This window comes from Tilletiopsis washingtonensis (genome assembly GCF_003144115.1).
Source record: "Tilletiopsis washingtonensis strain MCA 4186 unplaced genomic scaffold FA09scaffold_29, whole genome shotgun sequence".
In the NCBI taxonomy this organism is placed as follows: domain Eukaryota; kingdom Fungi; phylum Basidiomycota; class Exobasidiomycetes; order Entylomatales; genus Tilletiopsis; species Tilletiopsis washingtonensis.
Window position 1 is genome coordinate 1 of NW_020312026.1, and position 16,765 is coordinate 16,765.

The following is a 16,765-nucleotide window of genomic DNA, read 5'->3' on the forward strand; positions in this document are numbered from 1 at the left end:
AACCCTAACCCTAACCCTAACCCTAACCCTAACCCTAACCCTAACCCTAACCCTAACCCTAACCCTAACCCTAACCCTAACCCTAACCCTAACCCAAACTCTGCCCTCTAAGGTATATAAGGAGGGCCTCCCCCACCCCCACATGTAGATAGTCAGTTCTGATCTTGCATTGTCACACCCTCCTCTCCGGCAAGGGTCTAGGTTCTTGACTAGGCTTCCAGAGCTTACTCAGATCCTGCGTGGCTGCCTGCCAGACTCCTGTTGCCTTCCTCCTGGGCCTTGCCCACGTGACAGATGCCTGATGAGGAAGAGGAAGGCGGCGCTGCGGCGTTGCACGGCAACGAGGCGCGCGCGGCGCGCCAGATTGGGCAGCCGCACTCGCCCCGCGCGCACAAGCCACGCGACACCCCGCATCGCCTCAAATCGCGCGTCGTGCTGCACTCGCCGCACTTGCTCATCCAGCGCAGCGCCGCATGCAACTGAGGATGATCTGGTCAAGTCGCCTCTCTCGCCTCGCACTGCCAGCAGCCACCCCTCCCCCCCTCCCTCTCTCCCGCCGCCGACGCTCTCGTCACGCGTGTAGCAATCCATTGCGCCACCTCCATCCCGCCACCCATCCCACTACTCGCCGGCAAAGAGACGCTTGACGCTGCGGCGTGTGTCAGCACGTGCTCGACACATGCGCAGCCGCTCGCCACTCACAGATACGTGATGCAGCCGACGAGGCGGATGCCCGCGAGCGCGGCGACGCTGTAGAGCAGAAACGCTGCGCCGCAGTCGAGTCAGCACTGGCTGCGGCGTCCCCGCAGTTCGTCCTCCCCCTCCGTTCGTCTTTCCCATCCCCGACGTCGTCTTCCTCCTCCCCGCAGCTGACGGTCTTCCCCTGCGTCGTCTTCCCCCTCCCCTGACCGTCTTCCCCGGCGTTGCCTTCCCCATCCCCGCAGTTTGCCTTCCCCTACGCCCCCGTCCCCGCAGTTCGCTCCCCTCGCAACTCGCCATCTGACACGCACCCATGTACGTGAGGCGCACGCGGTTCGACTCGACGTTGAGGATGCCGATGCCGAGGCCGGCGTTGGTGAGCGACCAGAGGAGCACGACGTTGGTGCGGATCTGCGCGGGCCGTGAGCATGCCGCCGTAGGTGACGCCTTGTTTGGCGCCTTGCCGCCGCCGGTGTTGCCCCGCCTTGTCCTCTCTCACTCACCGTCGCGTAGTAGTCCTTCTGCTTCGTCTCGGCATCGACCGTGCGCACCTCGACGGGCGCCTTCGTCGAGAGCACGTGCACGGCGTCGTCGTACGCCGAGTTGAGGTCCTTGCTGTCCGTCGGGATCGCGACGTCGACGGTGTTCTTGCCGCCGGCGTTGCCGACGACGCCGAGGTCCGTCTCGACCTTGTCCGAGCCCTTGGTGCCCCACGACACGTCGTGCCTAGCGAGAAGCGTGAGCGGCGGCTGTGCGCGGCTGTGCGCGCCCTCTGCAGCGAACCCTTCGAGACGCCCGACTCACACGTTGCAGAACGCGTAGATGTTGATGACGTTGACAAACGACGGCGCCATGAGCAGGTACTGGATGATCGACGTGAACATGTGCCACGGCTCAAACTGCGCACGAGTGTCAGCGAGCACTCGTCTGCGATGCCGAACCCTCTCCAGCCGGAGCCCACCCTCCCTGACCCACTCACGAACAGCAGGCTCGCAATCAGCCAGATGCCGTACGTCGCCGCGAGCGACACGACGATGTTGACAAAGATCTGGCTGCGCAGCAGCGACTCGGCGCCGTCGGCGGAGCTGCTCGCGTCCATGATGCTGCGCACGGCGAGGTAGATGGCCGCCGCCTGGGAAAGACGTCAGCCGCCGCAGTTGTCGCGTTTCGCCTTATGGGCTTGCGCTCACCGTCATGTACAGCGTCACCACGGCAAACACGACCATGCTCAGCGTGTAGCCCCACTTGCTGCCCGCCGGGCGGTTGCCCATCGAGAGCAGAAAGCAAAAGATGATGAACGCGAGCTGCGGCAGGGTCAGCGGGGCCGCCGCACGGCGCGCGGCGCACGCACGTAGATGTACGACAGGACTGCGGCGTGTCAGCAGGCGTGCGGGCGTCGCGGACGGCAGACTCACTGATGTTCGGGATGGTGAGCGCCGGCACGAGCTCGGACACGGCGCGCGTGAGGATGTAGAAGGCTGCGGCGCGTCAGTGCGTGCACCAGGCGCGCACGGCTGCGCTCTCGCTCACCAATGTAGAAGTTCGCCATGCCGAACCTGCAGGAGGACAGCACGAGTCAGCACGCCGTCAGCACAGCCCATCTCGCGTCCGGCACGGAAAGCTTGTGCTCTGCCGCATCGAGGCAATATGGCTGCACTCACCACGAGAAGAGGAGCTGGATCGTCTGGTACAGCAGCTCAATGTGGATGAAAAACTTGCGCCAAAACGAGTGCGACGAGCGGTAGATGTACGCAAAGTGCACAATCGAGTGGATGCCCGCGAAAAAGGAGCCGTTCAGCCAGCGCCGGCGCTGCGAGATGAGCTCGGGCACCTGCGACGGGAGGAGCAACAGGTCAGCTGCCGCACATCTCACACACCTGACACACCGCTGCTGCGCACCTGGTCCGGCACGTCCGTCACCGCCTGCGCCGACTTGACGTAGTGCAGCACCCACGCCGAGTCGCGCTTCGAGCACAGCTCCCAGCACAGAATGCGGTCCCTGCTGGCGGTGAGCGAAAGTGCATGCCACTCGCCTCGCGCCACTCACTCGGCGAGGTACATGTTGCTCTGGAAGATGTCCGCGTCGGCGTTGCCGCCGTGCAGCGTCTCGCCCTTGAAGTAGCTCGCGAGCGGGCCCTGCCCGGTCGTGTCGTTCTGGAGCGCTGCGCGGGGTGTCAGCCGCCGTCGCGAGAGTCGCCGCCGGCCTGCGCACCGATGTAGCGATATCTGCGGGCACGTCAGCACGGCCAAGAGTGGTTTCTGCCTTGCCACTCACGCGGAAAAGGCGCCCGGCAGCACCGAGATGAAGCCAAAGACACTCTCGAGCGGCTTGTCGAGGATGTTCGACATCTTGTACTCAAAGTTCTGCGCGCTGCGAGTGGCCGCCGATCAGCACATGATGCCACATGCCGTGGCTGCCACTCACGCGACGAGCGGGTTGAAGATGCCCTGGCCGTACTTGCCCTTGAGCGCGACGATCTGCAGCACCGTCAGTCAGGTGCTCGCCAGCACATGTCGCTGATGAGAGGGCTCACCTCGCCGCACGCGCCCGCCACGTTCGAATTGATGTCGAACGCCTTCCACAGGTGGTAGATGCTCTTCGGGCGCGGCATCGTGCCGACGTCGAGCAGCACGCACACGTTGGGCTGCAGCACGGAGCCGAACGCTGCGTGGTGCGTCAGCGGCAGTAGACACGAGCCGCAGTGTTTTGCAGCTTCGCCTCGCCTCGCCTCGCCTCGCCTCGCCTCGGACATCCTCCTCACCATTGAAGAACCAGCGATGCGAGTTGATCTGCGGCGCGTCAGCGTGGCCCATCACCACCCAGTCGCACCTCGCACCTTCTTCTGGTTGCGCTCCTTCAAGCAGAAGAGGATCTGCACGGGCATGATGCCCTTCTCGCGCCCGCGGAACTTGAGCGACGGGTCGACGGACAGCTGCGCGGTGTACCTGCGCCGCGTCAGCACCGCCATGGCCTGCCCCGCCGCGCCACTCACTCGTAGATGTGCGCCGTGACGGGCTTGCCGTTGACGACGTTCTTGCCGACGCCCTCCTGGTATACGCCCATCGCCGCGAGCACACCTGCGGTGTGTCAGCCGGGCATGTCTTGTGATGCGCTTCGCGTCTCCCCTCGCCCTCTGCATGGCCCTCGCCCCTCCTCGCACTCACTCAAAGTGCGGCTGTTGATCTTCATCCGCCCGTCGCTGACGATGCACACCACGACCTTCTTCCAGCCCTCCTTGCCCCACGTCTTGGAGCGCTCGCGCGTGCACAGATGCGCAATGTTCGTCATGACGCCGTGCATGGTGCGCGTAAAGAGCTCCTCGTCTTCCTGCGGGCGCGTCAGGAGGCATTAGCTCTGCGGGCCCTCGTGGCGCACACCACGCACCCGCCAGCACCCACGTTATACATCGTCAGGACAATAAATAGCTCCGTCCGCCGCGGCGGGTCGAAGAGCACCTGGCGCAGCGTGTAGCGCTCGTCCTTGAACTCGTCCGGGTCGCACGTCGCGGCCGTGTAGCGCATGTGCGTAAACTCGCGGCTCTCGCGGTCGTTGAGGCGGTCGAGCAGGCGCCCGGGCACGGGACAGTCGAGCACGAGATTGCCGTGGTACAGCTCGACGCGCTTGAGCGTCTTGTACCGGCGCGGCACGCGCTGCGGGATGCGGCCGTAGCGGATGCCCGGCGCAGCGCCCTCCTCGAGGAAGCCGCCGGGCATCGGGCTGCCGCCGACGTCTGAGCCGAAGCGGCCGCGGCGCGGCGGCGCCCCGCCGTCCTCGTCGTCCTCCTCGTCGGGCGCAAAGCCGCCGACAAACTGCGGGCCCACGTGGTGGCCGTCCTCGTCGAACGCCGACGCCGGCGCGTATGCGTAGCTGCCCGTGCGCGGCAGCAGCGGGGCGTCGCCGCCCTCGCCCGACTCGCGGCGCGGCTCGTCGCCGTAGCCATACCCTGAAGCGCCGCCGTAGGGGGCGCCCGCGTAGCCGCCCTCGTCGCGGTGCACAAACGGATCGCGCCCGTCGCTCGAGCGCCGCCCGGCAGCACCGTACGGCGCCGGCGGCGGATAGGCGGGCGCGGCGGCGTACACGTCGTGCGGCGCCGCGGCATAGCTCGGCTCGGCGTAGTGGTCGTACGGGCCGGCGTACGACGGCTGCTCGGCGGCGCCGTCGGTGTACGACGGGTAGCTGGCGTGCGCCTGCTCCGGCGGATCCGAGTTGAGACGTGCCCGCGGCGGCATGGCAGATGCTGGGGGGTGCGGTGCGGAGGATGTGGAGATGAGGCAAGCGGCAAAGGTGGCAGCGCGAGAGCAACAGCGCGCGCAGCATCAAGAGCACGCGGCGCCTGCGCGCAGAGGCACGCACGCCGTGTTGGACGAGATGGGGCTGTGCAGCGCGTGCACAGCATCGCAAAGTGCCGCTCGCTCGCTCCGGCCGCCCGGCCCGGCAGCTCGCCACGCCGTCGACGCCGAGCAATCGCATTGCGCTGCATGTTTAGACTGATGCTACAACTCTATGCTGAGCTGTCCGCGACGGCCAGATGAGCCCAGGTGAGCGCCGTAGGCGGCGGCACGCTCGGCGCGGCGGCCAACAGGGGCTAGCAGCGCACGGAGCCGCCGCCGCGGCAGGTGCTCCCACGGCCGCGGGGTTTGCTCGCAGGCCGATGCCGTCTGGCGAGCGCTCCTCGGCAGCCGCATGATGGGGCTGACTCTGCGCAGCAGAAAGCCTCATCTCAGCTCACGACAGGCTGCCAGCTCCAGCCTGCTGCGCACACGCCTGCGGCATCGGTGGAGAAAGGGCCTGTGCAGGGCTTTGGGCGGCGAACCGCCCGCAGGCGCCCTCTCCAGTGCAGCGCAAGGGCCCCTGCGCCTGCGTGAGCTGAGCCGCAGGCCCACCGCCAGCAATGTAGCACGTCCAGCTGCAGCAACGGTGCATCTGTCGCGGCAGCTGACAGAAGGCAGCGAGGACGACGTCGGGCGGTGCGGCGAAGCACAAGTGAAGGGTGCAGCGCCGAGCGAGATGCCGCGCTGGCGGCGGGCGGGCACGGCGCCAGTGTACGCCGCCTGTGGCGCCCCGTCCCGCCCTCGCGCCTTGGCCAGGCACAGCATTCAGCGCGCCGCGGCGCGGCGCGGCGCGCGTGGCGTCGCCGCCGCGGCGTGGCGCACCCATCCTCACGACCCTCACCATCCCACCGCACCCCATCCACCATGAGCTCCGAGCCCTATGGTCAGTCGCCGCACACGCGACGCTCGCGCGCTGCCGCAGCGGCCCACTCACGCCCCTGCAGACCCGTACGTGCAGCCCGGCTCGTCGCAGGGCGGCGCCGGCGGCGCCGGCAACCAGCGCACCGCCGCCATCCAGCAGCAGATCGACGAGACGGTGCGCACGCGCGGGGCAGCTGCGCCGAGCTGCATCTGACGAGCGCCTCCTCCCTCACGCAGGTCGGTGTGATGCGCTCGAACCTGCAGAAGGTCTCGGAGCGGGGCGAGGGCCTCAACGACCTGCAGGGCAAGACCGGTGAGTCACACGAGGGTTCAAGGAGGGCGTGCGGCGCCGGCGCACTTCAATGTAGGCGGCAATGCGCTGCGCCACGTAGGCACGTCGCAGGCGATGCGCGCGGCGTGGCGACAAGCAGACGCCTGCGCTGCGCTGCTGCCGAGTCCGCACCGATGGCGTCCTATCCGTGCTCACACGCACGCAGACAACCTCGCCGTCTCGGCGCAGGGCTTCCGGCGCGGCGCCAACCGCGTGCGCAAGCAGATGTGGTGGAAGTGAGTTGCGCCGCGTCTGTCCCATCGCGGCTCCGGCTGACGACAGCGCCCAGGGACATGAAGATGCGCATCATCATCAGTACGTCGGCCGTGCGCGCGTTTGCAGACCACATAGCTGACCCCGCTCTCCAGTCGTCGGCATCGTGCGTTGCCTCTTTGCCTGGTCTGGACCTGCTTGCTCACGCGCTCCCCACAGATCATCCTGCTCTGCATCATCATCAGTGCGCACGGCGTGGTGCGGCGTATGCGCGACCTGCTGACGCGGCGCTCTGGCAGTCCCGATCGTGGTCAAGACCAGCAACAAGTGATGTGCCCGGCCGACGCCTCTCCGCGACGCTCTCCTTCTCTGGTGCCGTCTCCTCCTCATGCCCGCCACGTGCGACGCCGCTCCGGCACTGTGCTCCCTTTACGACATGTATATTGCTTGGCTCCGAGCAGAGTGTGGCGCGGGCAGGTGCGATGCAGAGTGGCAGAGGCAAGTGTGCGGAGAGGCTCTATTGCATAAAAGTACAGCGGGTGGCGGGAAGGGGTCATCGCGAATCGTGGCTCTGGCGGCGGGCGCGCAGCGCGGGGTGCAGGCCGCCGTTCCACAGCCGAGGCACCTCCTGCAGGTGCGGCAGCTCGTCGTGCTCGTCGAGCAGCTGCGGCCGGTCCTTCTGCTCGAGCGAGCCCCACACGGCGAGGTGGAAGGCCCGCGCGAGCTGGCCCAGCAGCCGCAGCGGCGCCGGCACGCGCAGCGAGCCGTCGACCAGCGCGGCCTGGAGCGTCTCGAGGGCCGTCGGCTCCAGCGCGCGGAGGCGTGCCTGGTGCGCCAGCGCCGCCGACGCCACGAGTGACAGCGACGCCGAGCGCGGCCGGAAGTCAGCAGCGCGATCGCCGCCGTGGGGAGACTCGGCTTGCGTCTCCGTCTCGGACTCCTCGGCTACGTCTGCGACGTCACCGGCATGCTGGCTCCTCTCATGAGAGAAGCCGCGGTGCGGAGCGCGCCGACGTGCGGTGCACTCGTCGATCGCCGGCTGCGGCACGGCCAGTGGGCCTGCGTCGTGCAGCACGGCATCGAGCACGTCCTCGTCAGCGGCAAAAACGTGATGCAGCACGGCACGCATGAGCCGCGTGCCCGTGCCCGCCTGCCGGTCAGGCTGGTAGGCCGGTGCGACGGGCGTAGGCGCCTCTGGCTGGGCGGCCAGGCGCGGGCCATTGCCGACGCTGCGCGTCGTGTCCGTAGCGCTGCGCTTGCTTCTCTGGCTGCCGCCGGCCAGACGATGGCGCCGCTTGGGCGCGCGCTTGCGATGTGGCAGCGTGGCAAGGCCTGCGCTCTGCGCGGCAGGCGACTCGGCGAGGAGCGCGTCAAAGGCGGCCTCGTCATCCGCCATCTGCGTGCGGTCGCCGGCAGAGGCCGTCCACTCCTCGTCGGTGAGCTCTGCCTCTGGATGCGGCAGCTGCGATGCGCTGCGACCTTGATGAGGTGCGGCCTCCTGCACGAGACGCGACGAACTGGCCCAGGACGCGACGGCCTCGTCACTCGCACCGCGGCGCGCCACTGCAAAGATCCCGTCAAAGTGCAGCTCGGAGGCGTAGCCGTCATCGTCGGGCGTCAGGCCCGACCACGCCGCAGACGAGTCGGACGGCAACAAAAGGCTCGCGGCGAGATCCGGCGCCTCGTCGGAGAAGCGCAGGACGGACGAGTCGGACAGCAAGGCCGACGAGGCGTGCGATGCGCCCTCCCAGCGATCAGCAGACGCGGAGCGCAGCAGCGCCTGTGGCGACAGCTCAGCCTCGTCGTCCGCCTCGTCGTCGGACAGCACAAAGCGGCCCGTGCCGTCGTGAAGCGGCGGCAGCGTCAGGGCAGATGGACTGGCCGTCTTGGGCGCGCCGGATGTATGCCGAGATACTGCCATCCCAGAGTCAGCATTTGCCGTCGACGGCTGGAATCCGCTGCAGCAGGCGCACGCGAGGCCCCGCGACAGCAGCGCGGGCCTGCAAGCACCGAGACGTTGCCTCCACTCACAGTGGCGGGCGACGTCAGACATCTCGTCGGCGGACAGCGCCTCCTCTGCGAGCAGCGTCCACTCGCTGCGCGCAGACGAAGACGCCTGTGGTGATGCCCGTGCCTTGTCGGCTGCGCGCCCGGGGAACACGACGTTCCAGTCGAGGCTCTCGCGCAGGCCCGCGTCGGACGGGCTGCCGCGGCGCCGCTGCTGCGGGCGCGCAGACTCGGCGGCGCCGACGCTGAGCAGCGACGAGCTGGCAGATTGGCGTGCGCTGTGCGAGGCGTGCTGCGCCGTGCCCGGCTGGCCGAGCGTGGTGCTGCTGCTGCTGCTGCTGGCGGACGGCGCATGCTGCGCAGGCGGCGCACGGCCGCGGCCGCGCTGCGTGACGAACGCCATTGCGGAGTGTAGTCGAGAGAGGCAAGCAGCTGGTGTGTGAGAGGCAGCTGGCGGCCGTGTCGGTTGAGGGGTGGTGGTAGCTGGACAAGCTGTGACTGACGCCTGCGAGAGCCTCTCAGGGCGCGCGGGGGTGGCGTCATCCATGCTGCGCCCCAGCAGCGCCCTCGAGCAGCGCACCCTGACGCGCCCGGCGCGCTGAGATAAGTCGAGTTGCGCCGCCGTGTGCGGCGGCGGCGCTTAGCGCGTGCCGTGCCCGCCCCCGTTGCGTGGGCCCTTGCGCTCTGGCCCTGCCACGCGCCTCGGGCTCGCTGCTCGCACCCACACCCGCTCCTCGCTCGCTCGCGCTTGCGGGCCAGCGCTTCTGCTTGCGTGCTCCCCGCGCCGCCCGCCGACGTAGGCCCGCGCTCGCGGCACCGCACGGCGCCGACGCCGCACCCACACGCCGTACCCGCAGCCGCCGGCACAAAGATCCAGCTGATTACAGCAGATCTGCGCTATCGCGGCGGCCACGCGTCGCGGGAGGACGTGGGGGCGAGGACGGCGACAGGTCGGCGCATCCGCACGTCGAGCGCCTCCATCGCAGCACAGCGGACGCGAGTCTGAAGGGTGACAGGTGCAATAATGAGGCGAAAAAGACATCTAGGAGAACGCGGAGGCAGAGGCGGATCGGAGACATGACCGGGCGATGCGCCTCAGCCCTCGAGCGCGCGCACGATGCCAAACGACGCCGCGGCGGCAGAGGCGCCGACGAGCAGCGTCGAGATGGCGCCCCAGGCCAGGCCCTTGGCGTCGCTGGCGCCGCCGGTGAACTGCTGCTTGGCGACGCCGAAGAGCAGCAGGATGACGCCCGTGATCACGATCGACTGCGCGGCGCGTCAGCGCCAGTGCTGGCCACGCATCCGCACAACTCACCCAGATCAGCGCGACGTGCACGGCGGGGATGAAGATGTACGGCAGAAGCGGGATGCTGCGGGCCCGTCAGCGGCAGCACAAACCCAGGCAGGGCACAGCACTCACAAGCCGCCAATGAAGTAGCTCGCACCGATGACCAGCGCGCTCTGCCACACACGCGCGTCCTCGACCTCCTCGAGGTGCTCGCCGAGGCGCAGGATGAACGGCGTCAGGCCGCGGCTCGGGCCCGTGAGGCCGTCGCTGCGCACCGCAGCGGCGGCAGGCGGGGGGAGCTCGCCGACCGGCGTGCCGCACTCGTCGGCCTCAACACGCTGCAGCCGCGCGGCAACCTGAGAAGCCAGCTCGGCGGGCACGCCGTACGGGCCGAGGATCTCGATGACCTCGCGCTCCATCTCGCCCGAGCACGAGCGGCGCACACGCTCAGACGTGGCGCGCGACTGGAAGCGGTAGTGCTGCACCTCGGCCTGCGCACTGAGCAGGCCGCCGACTCCCATCGAGATGGCACCGGACACCTGCGGCGGCGACATCAGCTCCAGGCGGGCGCGCCACAGACGCTGCAGACGCGCGACTCACCAGCTCGGCCATGCCAGCGACCACCACGATGCGGCTCGAGCCGATGCCGCTGAGGCCGGCCGTGAGCGCAAACGGCACCTGCGCCAAGGGTCAGCCACGCGCCGTGCTGAACACACGCGCCACGCACCGTCAGGCCGTCGCTGAGGCCGATGATAATGTCGCGCACAATGTCCGGGTTGAGCAGATGGCGGTCCTCGGCCTTGAGGTCGCGGCAGCACTGGTTGCGCCCGCCGCAGCGCGCCTCGCACGTCACGGGCGCCTCGTCGTCGTCGCCGAGCGTGCCGGTGGCGCTGCCCGGCGCGCTGCTCTTGTTGATGAGCGGCGCATGCTCCTCGCTGGCTGCGGCCGTGCTGGTGCTCCAGATCGAGGCCCGCTCGGCGGCCAACTTCTTGGCGCGCGGCGGCAGGCGGGCCGAGGAGGCGCCCGAGGCGCAGGCGGCCTTGGCGTCGGCGCCGCAGGAACAGTTGTCGCAGGCCATGGGAAGATGCGGGATGTGAGGATGGTGGGGTGGTGAGAAGAAGCGGGCACGCCTTGCAGCGGCAGCGCGGGTCCACGCGCACGCTGCGTGCTGCCCGCGAGGCGGCGCGCGCCAAATTCGCAAGCCGCGGCGGCCTGCGGCATCTGCGGCATGCGCTGCGCCGGCCGGGCTGTGGCGCGCCGGATAATCTGCTGCCGGCCGACGAGTGGCAAACGCCGGGACGCGCCCCTCGCATCCCGCGGGCACGGCGCCGTGCTCCAGCATCCGCCTCGCGCAGCGCTCCTCGCCATCGGGTGCGACAGGCTGTCCTCCGTTTGGCTTCACAATCAGCGCACAACGCAGAGCACAAATCACTTGAGGCCCTCAGGCGACGGAGAACACCATGCTGGCATCGCCCACGCGCAGCCGCACGCTCCGCTCGCCCTGCCACTCAAACGCGACGGCGTGCAGCACGTCGGCGGCGCTCGCATCTGCAGCTGGGAGCGAGAGCGTCCGTCAGCCGCAGCACACCAGACCGCAGCAGCACACTCACCCTCGGCGCCCACGCCAAAGCTGATCGCCTTGTACGCGCCGCTCGCATCCGTGCCGCCCTGGCGCGGCAGCGAGCCCGGCGAGAAGAGGCTGCCGAGCCCGCTGCCGATCTTCCAGATCAGCGCCTTGCTCTCGCCCACGCTGACGGTGACCAGGCGCCGACCGTCGGGCGAGAAGTCGCACGCGCTGAGCACGCCGGCGTGGCCCTCGATGACGTACAGCCGCGTCGCCGTCTTGAGGTCGTACATGATCACCGCGCCCTCTTCGGTGCCGACGGCGAGGCGCTGCATGCGCGCATGGAAGGCAATCATGGGGTACGTCGCCACGAGCTCGGCGATCATGACCGTCGCCGCCTGCACGACGGCCTCGCGCATGGCCGTCATCGTCGGGTCGAGCGACTGTGCAGCGGAGCGTGAGCAGCGAGACGCAGGCAGCCGTGCAGAGCGACACACCTTGACGACGGCCTCGGCCAGGCGCGGCAGGTTCGGATAGAGCACGAGCGGCTTCTGCCCATGGCGCGGGTGTCAGCGCCGGTCCACACTGCGCCGCCTCTGCACCGACCTTGCGGACCATGAACGCGACGAGCCTGCGAATCGCAGTCAGCCAGAGTGCGGCTCCACGGCGCGGCCTGCACGCACCGCATTGTGGCACTGCAGTGCGCCGGCGAGCGCGCATGCAGAATGTCGAGGCTCAGCGTCGTCATGAAGAGCGGCGTATTGTCGGCGGCGATCTGCATCGTCGCCTGGCGCGCGAGGATGCGGATCTCCTGGCTGGCCGCGCTCTCCTTGTTCGTGGCGAGGCCGAAGAGCGTGCGCACGACCTCCATCGCGTCAAAGTAGTGCTGCCAGATGACAAACGCACGGCAGCACAGCTCGATGGCGACCGCCTGGTGCGCCGGATGCCACTCGTCGGCGAGCGAGACCTCAATCGACGCGGCGACGTCCTTGAGAAGGTGCGGCGGCAGCATCTTGTAGCGCGCTGCTGCGATCAGGCCGAGCAGCATGAGCGCCTGCGGCGAGTCGGCGTCGCATACCGCAGCCTGTCGCGAGGGCAGCTTGCCCGCCCACGAGTCGCAGAGCTCCTGCACGGACGTGCTGGACGCCGCCTCGAGGGCCGGGTCGAACAGGGCGCGCGCAGCCTGCTTGAGCTCAACGCAGTCGTCCATGTAGTGCGCGGCAAGGACAGTGAGCGACGGGTGCGCAAAGGCCGGCCCGACGGCGGCTGCCAGATCCACGGCCAGTGACGAGACCAGCCGCGTCGCGCTCGCCTCCAGCTCGCGGATGTTTGCAAGCACCAGCAGCATCGCTGTACTCGCCAGGAGGCGGTAGGCCGTCAGAGCGGGCGTGATGCACAGGCTTGTGGCCGCAGACACGCTGGCGTCCTCGCACGTATGCCCGGCACGCCACACGACGCCCACAGCCAGACGGCTCGACGGCTCGCCAGACAGGCCAAGGTGGCGCAGCAACTCGGTGCTGGACGCGGTGCACCGGGGCAGCAACGCGGCCAGGAACGGACGCAGGATCGAGATCGCCTTCTTTGCGCCGGCGGAGACCTCCTTGACGCCAGCGCGTGCCTCCGGCGCGCCGTTGCGTCCAATGCTTGCAAACGCATCCGGGCCGAGCCCAGGATCTGCTGGCGCTTCGTTGCCACCGCGCGCTCGTAGCCCATCCGGCGAGCCCACGGCACGCGACGCCGCCTCGATTGCTCGGCGCAGATCGGCGGTGACGGCGCTCTGTCCGGCCTCGTCCAAAATCGAGCTGGCAGAGAGCACGGCCACAGAGCTGTTCTCGGAAGCGCGCGCGTCGACGTCGGCCAGCGCGTCGGGCCCGCCTAGGGCCATGCTCCACCACGGCGGTGACTTCTCCTCGAGGAGAGCATTGGCCTGGTCGGCATCGATGCTTCGCCGCAGCTCGTGCGAGCACACGTCCCAGACGCGTGCGCGCCCGTCGGCGTACACCAACAGGAGATCGTCTGCGCGCAGGGCGAGGCGCCACAGCGGCACGCCGCGCCCGGGAATGAGGCACAGCAGCACGAAGCCGTCGAGCAGGAGGATCGCTACTGTGCCATCAGCAGCAACGGCCGCGACGCAGCCGCGCAGGCGTGACGTCTCGCCGGTGAGCAGCGACACGATGTGGGCGGTCGGCGTGACAAAGACGGCCCACTGCGCGACCTGCCGCAGGGAGGCTGCGTCCCAGATGACGAGATCGCCCTCGAGGCTGGCACCGACAACGTATCGCACACCTGTGCGCACGTTGTTGACGGCGCGGAGGATGCTGATGCGGCGCGTGCTCGGACCATGGCCGAGGGCGCGTGGCGCCGGCAGGGCGCCGCCCACTACGTCGTTGAAGGTTGATGCCTGCACCGTGCCGGCAGCTGACAGGCTGTCAGATGATGCTGAGAGAGGCACAGCAAGAACAGCTCACCGTCGACAGTCACAACGCGCTCCAGGTTGAGCGGCAAGACTACCGTGCAGTCGTCGCTCGAGTTCGCTGCTGCGGGCAGGAGCTCCGTGCCGGTGATTGTCACGCAGAGCCGCCGCTGCGCCTCGCGCACGACCAGCAGAGCACCGTTCTCTGCCGTCGTGGCGACTTGCAGGCCTGCGGCGGGCGCTGCTTCGGCGCCAGAGGCGCTGAATAAGCGCGGACCTGCCGGAGAGTCGTAGGCAAAGATGACCGAATGCCCGCCGCTCTGCAGAAGGCGCGGCGAGCAGCACGGAAACGTCTGCAGCAAGCTGACACCATCCGCGTTGAGGGCTGCAGTCTGCAGAGGCCGTCAGTACATATCTAGGCGCGCCCATGACACAGACTGACTGCAACACCAGCGCTGCTCCACAGCCAGACAGTGCCCTGCTCGTCGATTGCAGCACCCGCAGGCGGCCGATCGCCAATGAGCGTGCCGCGCCACTGCTGCGCGGCCGGCGGTGTGATGGTAGGCGGGGCCGGCGTCGGTGCATCACGCTTGAAGAACGCCGCTGTGCTGCCGCTGAACGATGCGCCCGCGCCTTGGGGGGTGGAAGTGCCGGAGGCTTCGCTGCGGCGATGGACATGCATCGCAGAGCCTGGAGCTGCCTGGGCCTCGCCAGCAGCCGCTGTGGACACGAGCGGCACCTGCTCTGGATCCTTGGCGTGCTCCTTCTCGGGACGCTCGCGGCGGAAGAAGGCTGCCGCAGCTTCCAAGGCCGTGCGCGTTCTTTCCTCGTGATCGTCGGCAGCGACCGAGGGCTCCGTCATCACGACGTGCTCCGAGCGCACGGCGCCCTGCGCATCGACAGAGATGATCTCCGCGGTCAGCTTGGCGTCCGACGACCGTGCGCTCGGCGGCGTGCATGCGTTCGAAACAGAGCAGCGCTGCCGCACGCGGAGCGAGCGGCCGTCTTCCTCGACGTCGAAGAAGACCAGAGACCTGCGTCCCGCATCCCACGCGGTCCAGAGCGCTGCCGCGCCGGACACTGCAGCAAGAGCGCGGAACTGGGGTGCATGCATTCGTCGCACGTGCTGCACAGGCCGTGGCAGGACGCTGGCATTGCTGCTTGCGCGAGAGCGGCCGAGCGGGGTGCGCGTGTGCTTGTGACCGCTTTGCGGTGCGGCGGGCGGGGCGCTGTCGTCGATTGCGGTGCGCGGCAGCAGCGACAGCGACGAGTGCACCGCGCCGTCGGCCGACCAGAGGGTCAGCAGGCCAGAGGCTTGCAGCACCAGCAGACCGTACTGCGTGGGCTTGACAGCAGCAACTGGAGAGGGGCAATGCGAGCGCAGCCACGTCCTGGGGCTCAGCCGGGCGCCCGCCGAAGTATCTCGCACGCCCGAGGCTGCCGTCGCCGCTGCCGCTCCTGCGTCCGCTGGCGGCGCGTCTGACGCGACTGCAAAAGACTTGGACGAGCGCCGCCGAGGGAATGGCGGCGTGGCAGAGTGGCGGCGGCTGCGTGGCGGCGAGTCGCCGGGCGACCCATGCGTCGTGTGCGGGTGCGAGTGATTCGAGCTCAACCCGAGGGCGCCCATCAGGCCGACACGCTGCCCAGCGTGCCACTGCGCCTCAAGACGCCGCTCGGCGCCGCTGCGCCCGTCCCTGCTGCTTTCTGCCGGCACGCTTTCGCCCTGCGCGCGCACCAGGAGGCTGTCGTCCGACGTGAGCGTCGCACTGCTCGGCGGCGAGATGGCCGTGTGGGCGCCAGACGCCGCGAAGCCAGCGAAGGGCACGCCGCCGGACAGCGACGCGGTGCTGACGTGGCGTCTCGAGGAGGAGCTGGCGATGCTCGGCGAGGGAGAGCGCGGCCGGTCTTGCGAGCTCGTGGCTAGATACGCGGCAGGCTGCGCCGAGCCCGCCCGCCCGAGGGCGTCCGGCGAGAAGGCGGCGGGCAGCGACGGCGGCGACTCGGCAGAGTAGGTCAGGAGCCAGGTCGCGCCACCGACGCACCCAAGGACCACATGCGTCTGCGCACCCGTCGCCGGGGCCCAGACGGCGGCAGTGCTGACCCATGGGCTCTCCTCGCACGCCCACGGGTCTGCGTTCTCATCGTCGTCCGCCGCCGCCTCGTCGTCGGGCGTGGTCCGCCATGCGGCTCGTGCCTGCCGCCGCCAGTCGGCCGGGAGTACAGGCGAGCAGCCAGCGGCAGAAAGGCGCAGCGAGAGCTTGAGCGGCGGCGACAGCGCCTCGCGGTCACCCATGCGCCTGCCGCGGTGCGCGTGTGCGGGCCAGCAGGTGGAGCAGGTGCGCGCGCGAGGCGCTGGCAGGCAGGGCGAGGCGCAAGACGGGCGGCGCAAGGGCCGAGAGCGTGCAAGTGGAGCAAGCAGAGAGAGGTGCCGTGGCCGGCTGGCGTGGGTACAACAGAGACGAGGCGATGGTGGTGGGAGAGAGGATGGGAGAGGCGCGGCTCGCGCGCGCTCGAGCGGGGATGCTACTCCACTCGGCGTCGCGCCGCGCGGCCGCGGCCCCTCGCTCGACCTTCGCCCGCACCGGTACATCCGTTCTGCGCATCCTACGCTACGCACTTCCAGCTCGGCAGACTCTGAGTCTCCAGAGCGCCAGCACGACCTTGACTCGTCTGTCACACCTGAGAAGGGCGCTCGGCAGGGGCAAGGGCAGGTGCGTTCTTGAAAGGATCTTCACCGCGGACAGAGTCCGGCACCATACCCGACGCCTAGCAACATGCGGCTCGTTCGCTGTCATGCGCTGGCGCCGGCGGGCCTGAGTCGCTGGGATGAGACATGGCTCCGTGCTCGTTGCGCAGATGCAACTGTGCTGAGCGAATGCGACAGAGTGTTCAAGCCGCGGACATCATCCGTGCCCGCCAGGCTGCCGTGCCCGGGAGCAAGGGCATGCTACTTGCAAATGCCCTGCTATGCCGCCGCAGAGCAAGGTCCACTCTCACAGCTGCGTGCCGTCTGGGCACGCACGTCGCACAGATGCGTGATATTGTACATTTTCCACC

The 16,765-nt window shown here is 69.0% G+C and overlaps 5 protein-coding genes across 5 annotated transcripts; 1 reads left to right on the forward strand and 4 right to left on the reverse strand.

Annotated features, from left to right (window-relative positions):
- Positions 1-596: 596 nt before the first annotated feature.
- FA09DRAFT_344598 (chitin synthase 4) lies at positions 597-4,929 on the reverse strand (the record flags this gene model as incomplete). Its single annotated transcript, XM_025744655.1, has 23 exons — positions 597-649; positions 703-766; positions 1,011-1,110; positions 1,203-1,425; positions 1,504-1,598; positions 1,679-1,831; positions 1,890-2,003; positions 2,051-2,067; positions 2,115-2,177; positions 2,230-2,255; positions 2,361-2,530; positions 2,599-2,698; positions 2,747-2,861; positions 2,912-2,925; positions 2,975-3,070; positions 3,125-3,177; positions 3,234-3,364; positions 3,462-3,489; positions 3,537-3,645; positions 3,693-3,777; positions 3,865-4,027; positions 4,099-4,611; positions 4,696-4,929. 23 exons carry the CDS (start codon positions 4,927-4,929, stop codon positions 622-624), a joined length of 2,694 nt encoding a protein of 897 aa, XP_025594795.1. The 3' UTR covers positions 597-621.
- Positions 4,930-5,895: 966 nt separating this feature from the next.
- On the forward strand, positions 5,896-6,767 carry FA09DRAFT_341880 (synaptobrevin; the record flags this gene model as incomplete). Its single annotated transcript, XM_025744502.1, has 8 exons — positions 5,896-5,914; positions 5,976-6,067; positions 6,130-6,205; positions 6,390-6,459; positions 6,513-6,538; positions 6,592-6,602; positions 6,656-6,680; positions 6,736-6,767. The coding sequence occupies 8 exons, from the start codon at positions 5,896-5,898 to the stop codon at positions 6,765-6,767; spliced, it is 351 nt and encodes a 116-aa protein (XP_025594796.1).
- A 66-nt stretch (positions 6,768-6,833) lies between these two features.
- On the reverse strand, positions 6,834-9,155 carry FA09DRAFT_175032 (hypothetical protein). Its single transcript, XM_025739312.1, has 2 exons — positions 8,410-9,155; positions 6,834-8,350 (listed from the first exon to the last, which is right to left on the reverse strand). The coding sequence occupies exons 1-2, from the start codon at positions 8,984-8,986 to the stop codon at positions 6,990-6,992; spliced, it is 1,938 nt and encodes a 645-aa protein (XP_025594797.1). The 5' UTR covers positions 8,987-9,155; the 3' UTR covers positions 6,834-6,989.
- Positions 9,156-9,538: 383 nt separating this feature from the next.
- FA09DRAFT_284030 (DUF125-domain-containing protein) lies at positions 9,539-10,548 on the reverse strand (the record flags this gene model as incomplete). Its single annotated transcript, XM_025739859.1, has 5 exons — positions 9,539-9,709; positions 9,759-9,813; positions 9,864-10,270; positions 10,332-10,409; positions 10,459-10,548. Coding segments are annotated over 5 exons (801 nt in total), but the record flags the coding sequence as incomplete, so codon positions are not given.
- A 621-nt stretch (positions 10,549-11,169) lies between these two features.
- FA09DRAFT_332824 (hypothetical protein) lies at positions 11,170-16,183 on the reverse strand (the record flags this gene model as incomplete). Its single annotated transcript, XM_025743612.1, has 7 exons — positions 14,151-16,183; positions 13,764-14,100; positions 11,979-13,713; positions 11,902-11,926; positions 11,793-11,846; positions 11,342-11,738; positions 11,170-11,285 (listed from the first exon to the last, which is right to left on the reverse strand). The coding sequence occupies exons 1-7, from the start codon at positions 15,999-16,001 to the stop codon at positions 11,173-11,175; spliced, it is 4,512 nt and encodes a 1,503-aa protein (XP_025594799.1). The 5' UTR covers positions 16,002-16,183.
- Positions 16,184-16,765: the final 582 nt, after the last annotated feature.